Source organism: Meles meles, chromosome 6 (assembly GCF_922984935.1).
Source record: "Meles meles chromosome 6, mMelMel3.1 paternal haplotype, whole genome shotgun sequence".
Taxonomy (NCBI): domain Eukaryota; kingdom Metazoa; phylum Chordata; class Mammalia; order Carnivora; family Mustelidae; genus Meles; species Meles meles.
This window is the reverse complement of record NC_060071.1, coordinates 124,216,668-124,228,875: the sequence shown is the minus strand read 5'-3', so window position 1 is coordinate 124,228,875 and position 12,208 is coordinate 124,216,668. Positions and strand designations below refer to the sequence as shown.

The 12,208-nt window shown below is 42.8% G+C and overlaps 1 protein-coding gene across 8 annotated transcripts in view; it reads left to right on the top strand.

The window, feature by feature from the left end:
* The window catches only part of SPATA7 (spermatogenesis associated 7), a 40,379-nt gene extending 37,942 nt beyond the window's left edge, over positions 1-2,437 (top strand). For all 8 annotated transcript variants that reach the window (XM_046010249.1, XM_046010248.1, XM_046010247.1 and 5 more), the window contains 2 exons: positions 1,409-1,466; positions 1,734-2,437. In XM_046010249.1, the coding sequence (XP_045866205.1) occupies positions 1,409-1,466; positions 1,734-2,303 (628 nt within the window). In that variant the 3' untranslated portion in view covers positions 2,304-2,437. The remainder of the gene's footprint in view (positions 1-1,408; positions 1,467-1,733) is intronic.
* Positions 2,438-12,208: the final 9,771 nt, after the last annotated feature.

Here is a 12,208-nt window from a genome sequence, read left to right as displayed (position 1 = left end):
GAAGTGAATTCATTTATACAGAAAAACTTCAAAATACATGGTTGATAAGAAAACAGTATGTATTGTTTTTAATTCTTTTAAAAAATTGCTAAGTTGGGGCAACCTCGGTGGCCCAGTTGGTTAAGCATCTGACTCTTGGTTTTAGCGCAGGTCATGATCTCATGGATCATGAGATCAAGCCCTATGTCAGGCTCCCCACTCAGCAGGAAGTCTGCTTGAGCTCCCCACTCAGCAGGAAGTCTGCTTGAGATTCTCTCTCTCCCTCTGTTTCTGCCCCTCCCCCCCCAACTGTGTACACTCTCTCTCTCCTCTTTCTCTCTCTAAAACAAATATATAAATATTTTTTAAAAATTGCTAACTAAAGTAGAACTACTAAATCTAAAATTGGCTTACTTCATTGATAAATAACAAATGGTAACAAAGGAGTTGTTTTCGACAAAGGTATTGAAACATTCATGTGATAATAAGACAAGCATAGTGTAGTTGAAAAAATAATTTCTCTGGAGCCAGACACATCTGGGTTAAATTCTCTTAATGACTTGTAACCTTAGGGGAAAGGAGTCATCGTCTTAGAGGATTTTCTCATCTTTATTTATTTTTTTTTTTTTAAGATTTTATTTATTTATTTATTTGACAGACAGAGATCACAGGCAGGCAGAGAGGCAGGCAGAGAGAGAGAGGAGGAAGCAGGCTTCCTGCAGAGCAGAGAGCCCGATGCGGGGCTCGATCCCAGGACCCTGAGATCATGACCTGAGCCGAAGGCAGCGGCTTAATCCACTGAGCCACCCAGGCGCCCCAGGATTTTCTCATCTTTAAAATGATCTTTACAATACCTTTTTCTCCAAATATTGGTCATGATTAGAGGTATAATGATTGTGTGTCTAGCACAAATGTCTAGCCCTTAGTGGTACTTAATAAGTGATAGCTTTTAGGTTATTATGTGGATTTGCCATCAATGGAATTTTTTTTCAAGTATAATTGAGGAAATAAAGAATTCTCTTTATAAGAGAATTTCCTTTAGGGTTGGTTTGGGGAGGTGTGTATGTAAAAGAGAAGGGGAGGGAGAGGCTTTTGGTGTTTGCATATGTATGTGAGAGGAAAAAAAAAAGAATGCTTTTGGAGTGTGGCGGGGGTATTATTGGACCTCATTTAAAATATTTTCACAGAAATGTAAGTGGTATATAATCTTTCAGAAAAAAATGGCATCTGTATAAAACAAAAAAGCCATACTAGCTCCCAAATTGAAGAACTTGACAGAATAGGGAAAGTTAAGTGTTTAGCTTTGGAAAGAAAAAGAAGAATCTAAAAAATATTTTCTAACCTTTAGTAGTTTTGTTATTGCATGGCTATTTTGCATGTAGTTGCTTTTCTGATTTTGAGACACTAAAATTTCTATTTATCATTTTAGGTTTTTAGAACACCTTTTTGAACGACACATAAAACAAAATAAACATCATTTGGAGGAGGTTTGTCTTTCTTTAGACATTCATTAGAAAAAATTCTAATATGGAAAGAATTTTAAAGTTTTTCCACAGCCTCAAAGAATGCATTAAAGCAAATGCTTTTTTTCCCTTGAACCTTTTGTGTGTATGAGGGCTGGGGGTGGGGGGGAGGGGGGGGGTTGGGTGTGAAAGAAGTGTTAATCTTGCTGAGATGAGCAGCACTGCAGACAAAAGTAATTCAATTTGACTAGCTTCATTAATGTAATTATTCTTGTCTTGTCTTAATCCTAGGAAAAAATGCGCCATCTGCTGCATATCCTGAAGATGGACTTAGGCTGCACATCCAGAGAAAACTCAGTAAAGCTGGATGATATTGATATGCTGAATTTACTTGATTTTGAACAGGCTGAGAATTCAGAAGAAGATGAAGATAAAAGCAAACATGATACCATAATTCAACAGGAACGTCAAGAATACCAAAAAGCTTTGGATATGTTATTGTCTATACCAAAAGATGAGAATGAGAGACTCTCTTCACCAAATGAATTTTTCCTGCCCATCTATAAATCAAAGTGCTCAGAAGGGGTTATAATTCAGCAAGTGAATGATGAAACAAATCCTGGACCTTCAGTTTGTGATGACAAAAATCCAAGTATCTCTGACAACTTAGCAGACCAGGAGACTTCTGTGAATGTCATTGAAGGGGATAGTGACACCGAAAAGGTGGAGACTTCAAATGAATTATGTTGTCTTAGCACAGAACTCTCCCCGGCTCTTCAATTTCACAGTATCCAAGAGAACAACAGTCATGACATGGAAGGACCAACTCTTAAAATCATGGAAATGAGCATTGAGGACTGACCTTTGGATGTTTGATCTTCATTAATAAATATCCAAGTGGCCAGTAATTCAATATTCCTTTTCCTCTGTTTTATTCTTTCATATATTAAGATTTCTGTATTTGCTTTCTACGCTCTATAATAAATTACCTTAAATTAGCAGCTTAAAACTATACACATGTATTATTTGTCCTATAATTTCTGTGTCTTAAGAGTTCTGGGTATAACTTAGATGTGTCTGGTCTGGGTCTCAAGGCTACAAGCCAAGTGTCACTTGGGGCTATGGTCTCATCTGGAGGCTTGACTGGGGCAAGAATCTGCTTCCAAACCCTTTTCAGGTTGTTGGCAGAATTCCTTTCCCTGTAGCTAGTGAGATATGAAGCCCCATATTATATAACGATCACAGGAATGACTTTCCATCACCTTTGCTACCTTCTTTTAGTTACAACCAAGTCACAGGTCCTGCCGACACTAAATGAGTGGAGATATTATACAAGGGTATGAATGCCAGAAGGTGAGAATCACAGGGTCCTCCTAGGATCTATTGGCCACGATTAATAAAGCTGCTCTTCAGGGGAAAATAGTTTACCCAAACATAAGTGATTTTGTATGCAATGGGAAATGGTTTATGACCAGGCATGGATCTTGAAACATTAAGCTTTATCTGTAGTATCTTTAAAGAATATATATATTTTTAATTTATTTGTTTGATAGAGATCACAAGTAGGCAGAGAAAGAGGGGGAAGCAGGCTAACCACTGAGCAGGGAGCCCGATGTGGGGCTCAATCCCAGGACCCTGGGATCATGACCTGAGCTGAAGGCAGAGGCTTAATCCACTGAGCCACCCAGGTGCCCCTATCTGTCATATCTTTAATTTCTTCTTTCTCACTTCCCTACAATATCTGAAGCTTCGAGGCCTTTCTAGTTACCAGTGAGCTAGGACAGACTGTCAGCTTTCTGAAAAATTGTCCCTTCTTAATGAGGGCAAACATTCTATCAACCCAGTTTGATACTCTCCTCTTGCCCTTGTAGTTCATGAGTGGGATCTTTTCTATTAAGATACGTCTCAGAAGGGCGTCTGGGTGGCTCAGTTGGTTAAGCAACTGCCTTCAGCTCAGGCCATGATCCCAGGGTCCTGGGATCAAGTCTCACTTCGGGCTCCCCCTACTCTGTGGGGAGCCTACTTCTGCTCCCTCTGCCTGCCACTACCCCTGTTCTCTCTATCTCTGTCAAATAAATAAATAAAATCCTGAAAAAATATATCTCAGAAGACTTACCGCTATTCATGTTTTCAACTGGTTACAATAATGTAATTGAATATTTTAGTCCCAGTTTCATGCCTAGGGACTATGAAGAATATAAAGATGAAACAAAATAATGATAACCCAAATGTTCCAGAAACTTTGCAATGGCACCCAAGTAGCCCAGTCTTCAACTCAGGCTTTTGTCATCCCCGGCCCACACCAGGTTTTTCACAAAGGTAGTGTATACCACTGCAGGTATTAGAGATGATTTCTGGTGGTAGATAGGTGACAGATCTGTCTCACTCATGCGAAGCTGACTGCCACCACTATGTTCAGGATTCAGGCTCAAGAACAACTCTAAAGTACAATATGGTGGGGCTGAGCACCCAACCCACTTCTCCCCCACTGTCTAAGGCCCCAAGTCACCCTGCTGCAGCCCTTCTCAGCCCCTCCTATTCCTCAGCTCCCAATTGTGGAATTCTCCACCCTAACTTTTTGAGCAACTTGCGCCTTTTCCACCCTACAATCCTCTTCAACCTCCTAAAAGATCCTCAACCCTATGCTTAGCTCCCAGCCTGGGTCTCTCCATCAGTCATTCTTCACCCTCTGTTCGTGGGCTCCATCCTTCTCTCAGCCCCCAGGGCTCCTTTCTTAGGTCCCAACCTCATTCTTCCACAAAGTCCTTGCCCCATTATCCTTGCAACTGCGTCAGTCTCCCTGCGCTGGCTCCAAGTTTCCTCCCTTTCCGGAGCCGCCATCTTGCTTACGGGTTTCTCAGTAACTGGCTTCTTGCTGGTTCTCCATCCTTTGGGCCCAGCCTCAGATCTGCCACTGCCTGCTTTGCCATGTCCGCCTTCTCCAACCTCTAACCCAGGGTACAGCTTTTTGTCTCCAGGACCATGACCCATCCTCATTTTTGTATCTTTTAGGGTATTTTTTTGTTGTCATTGTCCTCAGGATTCCCTTTAAAATTCAAACTTAGATGTGTTGGTTTAAAGAAATATCAAATATAAAATTCAAGCTTACATGTGTTGGTTCTTGATTCTGGCAAAAGTTGTGCAAAGGTGGGAAGTAAATGTTAAGTTTGGGAAACACTGGCTTAGGGTCCTCCAGCAGCATCTTAGTTTCTCCCTCTCCTTCTACCCCTTCCCACAGCATCCTCCACTCTGCTCTCTGGAGGAGTGAGGAGTGAGCCTTTGAGACAGACTGCCTGAATTTGATCCTTGTGAGCTGGGACCGGAAGCTGGGTTACCAGCCTCTGTGGGCGGCGCGGAACTTACAGAGTCTTCACTGCTGGGCTTTAAGAACTAAATAGGTTGTGTGTGAATTCAATATTCACAGCTGCTATTCTAACACCATGTCACCACTCTGTTCAAAAACAAAAACCTTTGGGGTGCCCGGGTGGCTCAGTCAGTTAAACTGCTGCCTTCGGCTCAGGTCATGATCCCAGGGTCCTGGGAATGAGTCCCACATTGGGCTCCTTGTCCAGCAGGGAGCCTGCTTCTCTCTCCTGCTTGTGCTCTCTCTCTGACAAATAAATAAAATTAAAAAAACAAAACAAAACAAAAAAAAAACCTTTGAGAGTTTCCTCTTACTGACAAAGTCCAGTCCCTTTGCATTTTTTTTATCAAGTCATGTTCTCCTTCCCAGTTCATCTCTAGCCATCTGACCCCCAAGCAACCTAAGTGTCTAGCACATCGAATTTTACTTGTTCTTTAAGCATGGCAGAGGTTGCCCCACTCCCTACCCCTGCCCACCCCCTCTCTCTCTCTCTCCCTTCGTACTTGCTAACAGCTCAGATTATCATTTCCCCTGTGCTGCCCTCTTGGGCCTTCGCCAACAGCCTAGACTCTAACATCATGAAAACTTGTCTGATTGCCCCAGCATGTGTCCCACTTGCTCTGGGATCCGGGATCGCTCAGATCTATAGTATGAATTATAATATTGTTTATGTGCCTAGTTTCTCTCCCGTCTAGACTATGGGCTTCTTAAGATGAAAGACTTATTTCTCTCTGGATCCCAGGTCATTGTCTGCTTGAGAATGAATGCATTTGTTCACAGAAGGAGACAGTTGAAGCTAGAGGAGAGGCTTAGGCACAGGTGATGTTAGCGGGAAACAGGACAGACATTTCCTGTCTTTAGAGGAAGGGCAAATCCCCCATAGAAGGGAGACTGTAGCAAATTGCTAAATTACAAGAAAATTTCCTCTGTTGCTCACATTTTACATGGTGTAAAATATAAATTAGCATCTTCCTGAGAAGATTTTTCTTCTAAAACTCAGTTTTTTGTTTTGTTTTGTTTTTCTCAGCTAAGCCAATCAGCAAAGATCAGAGCAGCTTTTACAGGGCAAGACGATTTGCCAAGTAGATCAGTTAGCTTCGAGGTTGCCTATGAATTAATTTTTAATTTACCCTGGGCCCTGGTTTAAGGGTTTGGACTAGATGATCCAAAGATTTTAGGTGGATTTTTTTTTTTTTAAGATTTTATTTATTTGAGAGAGAGAAGGAGAGAATGAGCAAGAGAGCATGAGCAGGGGGAGCAGCAGAGGGAGAGGGAGAAGCAGGCTCCCTGCTGAGTGGGGGTGGAAGGGAGAATGCCAACACGACCCTGGGATCATGACCTGAGTCAAAGGCAGACGCCCAACCAACTGTGCCACCCAGGCGCCCCAAGATTTTAGTTTTAATATACCAAAGTTAGCCTTGGCTTAATTCCTTGGGGCTTTAGAAAATATCATTGAGGTAACGAAGATCGGAGTAGCTGGTTACCCTTCACGTGCTGACACGGCGCCGTGCGAGGCACCTTCTGGGTCCATCACACTGAAGTGATAGAGGATGCCACCTAATAAGTTGCTTTCCCAGACCTTTTAAAAACAGCAGATAGGGGCGCCTGGGTGGCTCAGTCCGTTAAGCATCCGCCTTCAGCTCAGGTCATGATCCCAGAGTTCTAGGATCGAGTCCTGCATCCGGCTCCTTGGTTAGAGAGGAGCCTGCTTCTCCCTCTCCCTCTGCCTGCTCTTCCCCCTACTTGTGCTCTCTCTGTCAAATAAATAAATTTTTAAAAATAAATAAATAAATAAAAGTGGCAGATGGACCTCTAATGGCCTAGCCCCAAAGAACAAATCCATGTTTCATCTATACGGCAGGAAGAAGATAGTTGAATTGACATAAGGGACGTTCTGCTCCAAAACCAACCTTTGTCTCAGGAATTCTCTCTGGGATCAGTATTCAGGTTAGTAGACGAGAGCGCCCAGCTGCCCTGCAAGTGCGGCTTCCGCGCTGCGCTGGTTCTGCGAACGCCTTCACGTCGGGGAGCTGACCTTCCGTGACCTTCCGGTTCCGCGCGGAGGACGAATACACTGTTGCACGGGTGTTCTTTTGCCGCTGTAACAAGTTACCACACACTTAGGAACTTAAAGAAAGCTTTATTATCTTACTGTTCTGGAAGTCAGACGTTCTACAATCCAAATCCCGCTAGGGCTGCCCTCTTGGAGGCTCTGGGGGAGACTGTGGCCTCGGCTTCTCCGGCTTCTCCAGCTTCTGGAGGTCGCCCGCGTCCCTTCCCCTGCGGCCGCCTCCTTCATGGAGGTCAGCTGGGCAGCACCTTCAACTCTCTCCCCACCTCGGCTTCCATCAGCCCGTCTTCTCAGGAGCAGGAGCCTTCCTGCCTCCCTCTGGGTCCCTAGAGGTTCATTTGCCCCCAACCCCCCCAACAAGGAGGACCCAGCACACACTCCCCACCTCAAGACCTGTCATTTGGCCGCAATGACAGTGACGCACCTTTGGCCGTGCGAGGTGACGGTCACACTTGGCTGTGGAAGGAATCCCAACTTGAGGTCTCTGTGGAACACCTGTGCCTTTTTAAGTGACTTACGCAGTGGTTCTCCGGCTGGAGCGCACGTCAGAATCGCCCGGAGAACCTGTGGAGGCCGATTTCTGGGCCTCCGCCCCGCCAGCTCCGGATTCGGGATTTTCAGAGCTGGGATGACCCTGGAGAGTCTGAATTTCTAACAAGTTTCCAGGGCGGCTGTTGCTGGTCTAGAAGAAGCCTCGCCAAAAAAGGAGGTGTCCACTTGGCCACACAAAGCTCACTACAGGGCTCGGGGTGGGAGGAGCTCCGTCGGCCCGCCGGGAAGTGCGTCGGCGAGTGTTGGTCCTGGAAGGACACCGAATTGTTTCACCAGTGAGCTCTCGTGATGCATTCCAACGCCTACAGATCCGTCACTGCGGAGGGGCGTGATGTCCGGCAACTACTAGAAGAAACACCTGACGGTTCGGTACATTATTTAAAATAATCTGGGGTGGGTTGGGGGGCGCCTAGGTGGCTCACTGCCTTCGGCTCGGGTCATGATCCCAGGGTCCTGGGATGGAGCCCCGCATCGGGCTGTCTGCTCAGCGGCGAGCCTGCCTCCCCCACCCCACCCCACCCCACCTGCCTCTCTGACTACTTATGATCCCTCTCTCTGTCAAATAAATAAAAGATTTTTAAAAATCTTTAAAATAATCTGGGGCGCCTGGGTGACTTGGTTGGTTAAGCACCTGCCTTCAGCTCAGGGCATGATCCCAGGGTCCTGGGATCGAGCCCCTCTTTGAGCTCCTTGCTCAGCGGGGAGTCTACTTCTCCTTCTGCCTCTGCCCCTTCCCCGGCTCTTGCTCTCTCACTGACAAATGAATGAATAAAATATTTTAAAATAAATGAATTAAAATTAATACTAAAATAATCCAGCAGAGGGGATGCTGGGCAGCTGAGCTGGTTAATCAAAATTAAACTTTTGATTTCAGCCCAACTCGTGATCTCAGGGTCATGAGATGGGGCTGTGTGCTAGGTGTGGGGCTCTGCTTAACATTTTCTCTCTCTCCCTCTACCTCTGCCCCTCCTCCCATGTGTGCCTGCATTATGTGCACACTCTAAAAAGTAAGTGAAGTAATTAAATAGTATAAAGAATAATCCAGTGGGAAATGGGACTCATTATATGCTTCCATGCAATAAAATCTAGAGTGAAAAAAACACAAGCAAAATAGCTTTAATTGTACTAATACATTCACACGTGAATTACAGCTTCAATATTTATTTTCATGGCAAAAACTAATACATTCATTTCACATGGTATTACAGTCATTCAAACATTTTTGCCCATTAAATATACACAATTTTACAAACCAATGACGGTTTAAAAGAATTAAGTTCTTCTGCTTATACATTTTTACATTAATCTCCAGATAGCACTTAAAATTGCTTTTTAAACTATAAAATAATACTAGACAATTCTTTATAGTAGCATGTTGAAAAGTTAGAATTCCCAGTGCATTGTTTGAATTATAGGGCCACTTTCTAAGAAAATATATTTCATATAAATTTTCTCCAAATTTTGGGTTTATTAGATCTGTTAAATTATATTAACTTCTGTTGGAATTTTTACTTAAATCAGCTTACTATCTAGATTTTTTTTTTTAAGATTTTATTTCTTTATTTGACACAGAGAGAGAGAGATCACAAGTAGGCAGAGAGGCAGGTGGGGGTTGGGGGGGAAGCAGGCTCCCTGCTGAGCAGAGTTTGATGCGGGTCTCCATCCCAGGACGCTGAGATCATGACCTGAGCTGAAGGCAGAGGCTTAACCTACTGAGACACCCAGGCGCCCCTAGATGTTTATTTTTAAACGATGCTCTGCTAAATTCACTATCGGTAGGGTTTGGATTGCTTCAGTTTTTAACCAGATCATACAATTCAGAAATATACAACAAATTTCTGGATTATTACAATGTAATTCTTCATCTGAGCCAAACTGCATCTTTATATCTCAGAATATTTCCTTCAGTTAAGCACAAGAGAATGAAACACTGAGGTGTTTTCATAGGAAAATATTTAACATTTGCATGATAAAAATCTGTTTTATATCATAATGTAAAAAATTACACGAGAATACAGTAAAATATATATATATATTCCAGTGGTCCAGTGCCAATCAATCTGTTGAGTAAGTATCCAAGCTTTTAAAGAGGCTTGATATACTAACGAATATTTTTATTTTCCCCCTCATTTTGTGTTGCTTAGAAAATGCATACACTTATAATTGTGTAATAGCTCAATTCTATGAGAAATTAAGCTGCTTACTTTAATATAGATTGAGAAACTCTAATATGAAAGGGTCCAAGCTGATAGTAACAGAAAAGTTTCAAAAGCACTAAGAATCATCCTTGCACAGTATCTACTGCTTCAATTTCTCTGTCCTGCCATAAAAACCAGACTATGCAAAGAAAACCCATTAGAGCTCTTCTGGCCTAAAAGTTGTTGCAAATTCTAGTATCTTTTCTCTTCTGTTTGTTTTTGGTTTCTTTCATCTCTTAACTCCAGAGGGTTAACCTGAGTTTTGTACGATTTTTAACCTTGTTTTTAAAAAAATCTGTTCTGGAAATAAATTTGTCACTCACCTCTGGAGAATATTTACTTTTTCAAGCTACTTGGGCTTAACCAGTATTTGCACTAGGCTTATTCCAGTAAACCACAAAACCATTAGATCCTTTTGAGATAATTAACTCTAAGATCAAACTACATTTTGAAAAATATCACAACAGAATAAAGAAAAAGATCTTGTCCCACTCAGTGGTCCATTAACAGCAAGTGATTTCTAATAAACTTCTAGGATGGTCTCCTAGCACTGATCATATATGACTTGACATTTGCATTCTTCTAAAAAAATGAGTGACTGATCTTCTATCCCTCATTCATTTGTTCAGATTTTCTCAGCTGATGAACGAGCAGGTTGAAACAGAAAGCCAGTTGTCATTAACTCTATACTAGTCTCATCAACCTACCCCCCAAATTGAGGCCAGATTCGTGTTCTGGTTAACGCAGATAACCCAACCTTCTGAATTTCTTTGGCACAGACCTGCTCCTAAGAGTGAATACTGTATATTTTTCTCCCACAAGTTTCTGAGTGTGAATTTAAAACACACATGCACACTTAAAATGTCCATAGTGTGGACATTTGACAACTTAGAGTACTGATATTTTCACATAGCTAAAAAACCAAGAAACTCGGTTAAAATTGTGGCTTTATTACAGTGGCATTGTGTACTGGTATAGCGAGTGTGGGGACACCATATTATAGATCCAAAGCCAGAGGATTTTGGAGATTTTTAAAAGATTTTATTTATTTGACAGAGGGACAGAGAGCACAAGTAGGCAGAGAGGCAGGCAGAGAGGGAGGCAGGAAGCAGCTCAGAGGGAGGCAGGATCCCTGCTGAGCAGAGAGATGCTATGCGGGACTCTATCCCAGGACCCTGGGATCATGACCTGAGCTGAAGGTAGAGGCTTTAACCCACTGAACCACACAGGCGCCCCAGATTTTGGAAATTTTAAGTGTCTTTTTATATGATGCGCCACAAAATGGCTTAATGGAAACTAAAGAATAATGATCAAGACTTATACAGCTAGTTATTTTAAACATTAACATCAATATTGTTAGTTCCACGGTTAGAAGTTCAAAGACAATTATTCCTTTCTTGTCAGTATCTCTTGATACTATTGAAGCATAATTTACAGTAAGTGGCTACTATCCCTTAACCCATCAACATATTGGGAGAAGTTTAGGTTTACTCTAGATTTTTTAGAACTATTTTAATTTCGCCAGTATGTGGGGCAATGTAAACGTTTCTGGAGACAGGCTGTGTGGCCAGACCCTACGCAATGTACATGTGACCTACATACCCTTTGCGTGCGAACATTTGCTTGGAACTGCTGCCTCCTCAGCCCGGTGCTGAATAACTTCCTTCATGGCCCATCCTCTGCTTCCCATTTGTTGCCAGTGACAGAAAAGGGAGGGTATTTAGGGGGCAACAGGAAAGGCAGGCAAGTGTAGTGCCAATTCACCCTCCCTCACCCCCCGCCTACTTTCACAGGTGGCATCCCCACTCATTTCATCCCACGATCCGGTCCATCCCCGTCCTTCATGAGCCATTCAAGTTTCTGCAACGCATGATGCATGTTCCCTTCTGTGGAGTTCTCTCAGCAAACGCTGTTCTACCTGACCAGCGGCTTGCTGAGGCTTGGGTCCCTACCACCAGGCAGAGAATTCGTTCTCGCACCTCACCACCAGGGTGCAGCAGGGAGAAAATTTGCTCTGTGTTTTTCAGAGTTCTGATTGTGACAATTTGGTTCTACACCAAACAAGCTTTGGGAGGACAAACCAGGAGAGTTAACACCCACTTGGACTACTGTTTACAAGGGGAAATATTACTGTTTTTCTCAATAATTCAACACACATCTGAACTTTTAGAGCATAATTTTTATTTGGGAACTGCCTGTAATATACGGAAAACTGTGCCACTTTAACTGCCCGAGGACCCCTTCAACTGTTGCCTAAAATCCTTTATCCATTCATCCCCAACACACGCAAACTTTAAACAACTGGGCTTTCTGGTTTTTCCCTCATTTCTCTATAATTGTAGATACTGGAACGGAGCCATTACCTAGATGAATTTGAAAAACTCACGTTGTTTCAAGAAATGTTTTTCCAGGCAAATTCCTAACGTACCCATTCCTCTATTTTTGAAATATCTCTCACCTCAATAAAGAGCCCCCTCCAATTTAGGATTCTTTTTAAAATAAACTTTAAACTGGAAAAAAAGACCGTTCTAGCTTGTTCCACGTGAAATCTTGATGGGAAACAAGTTCCCTAAATTTATAT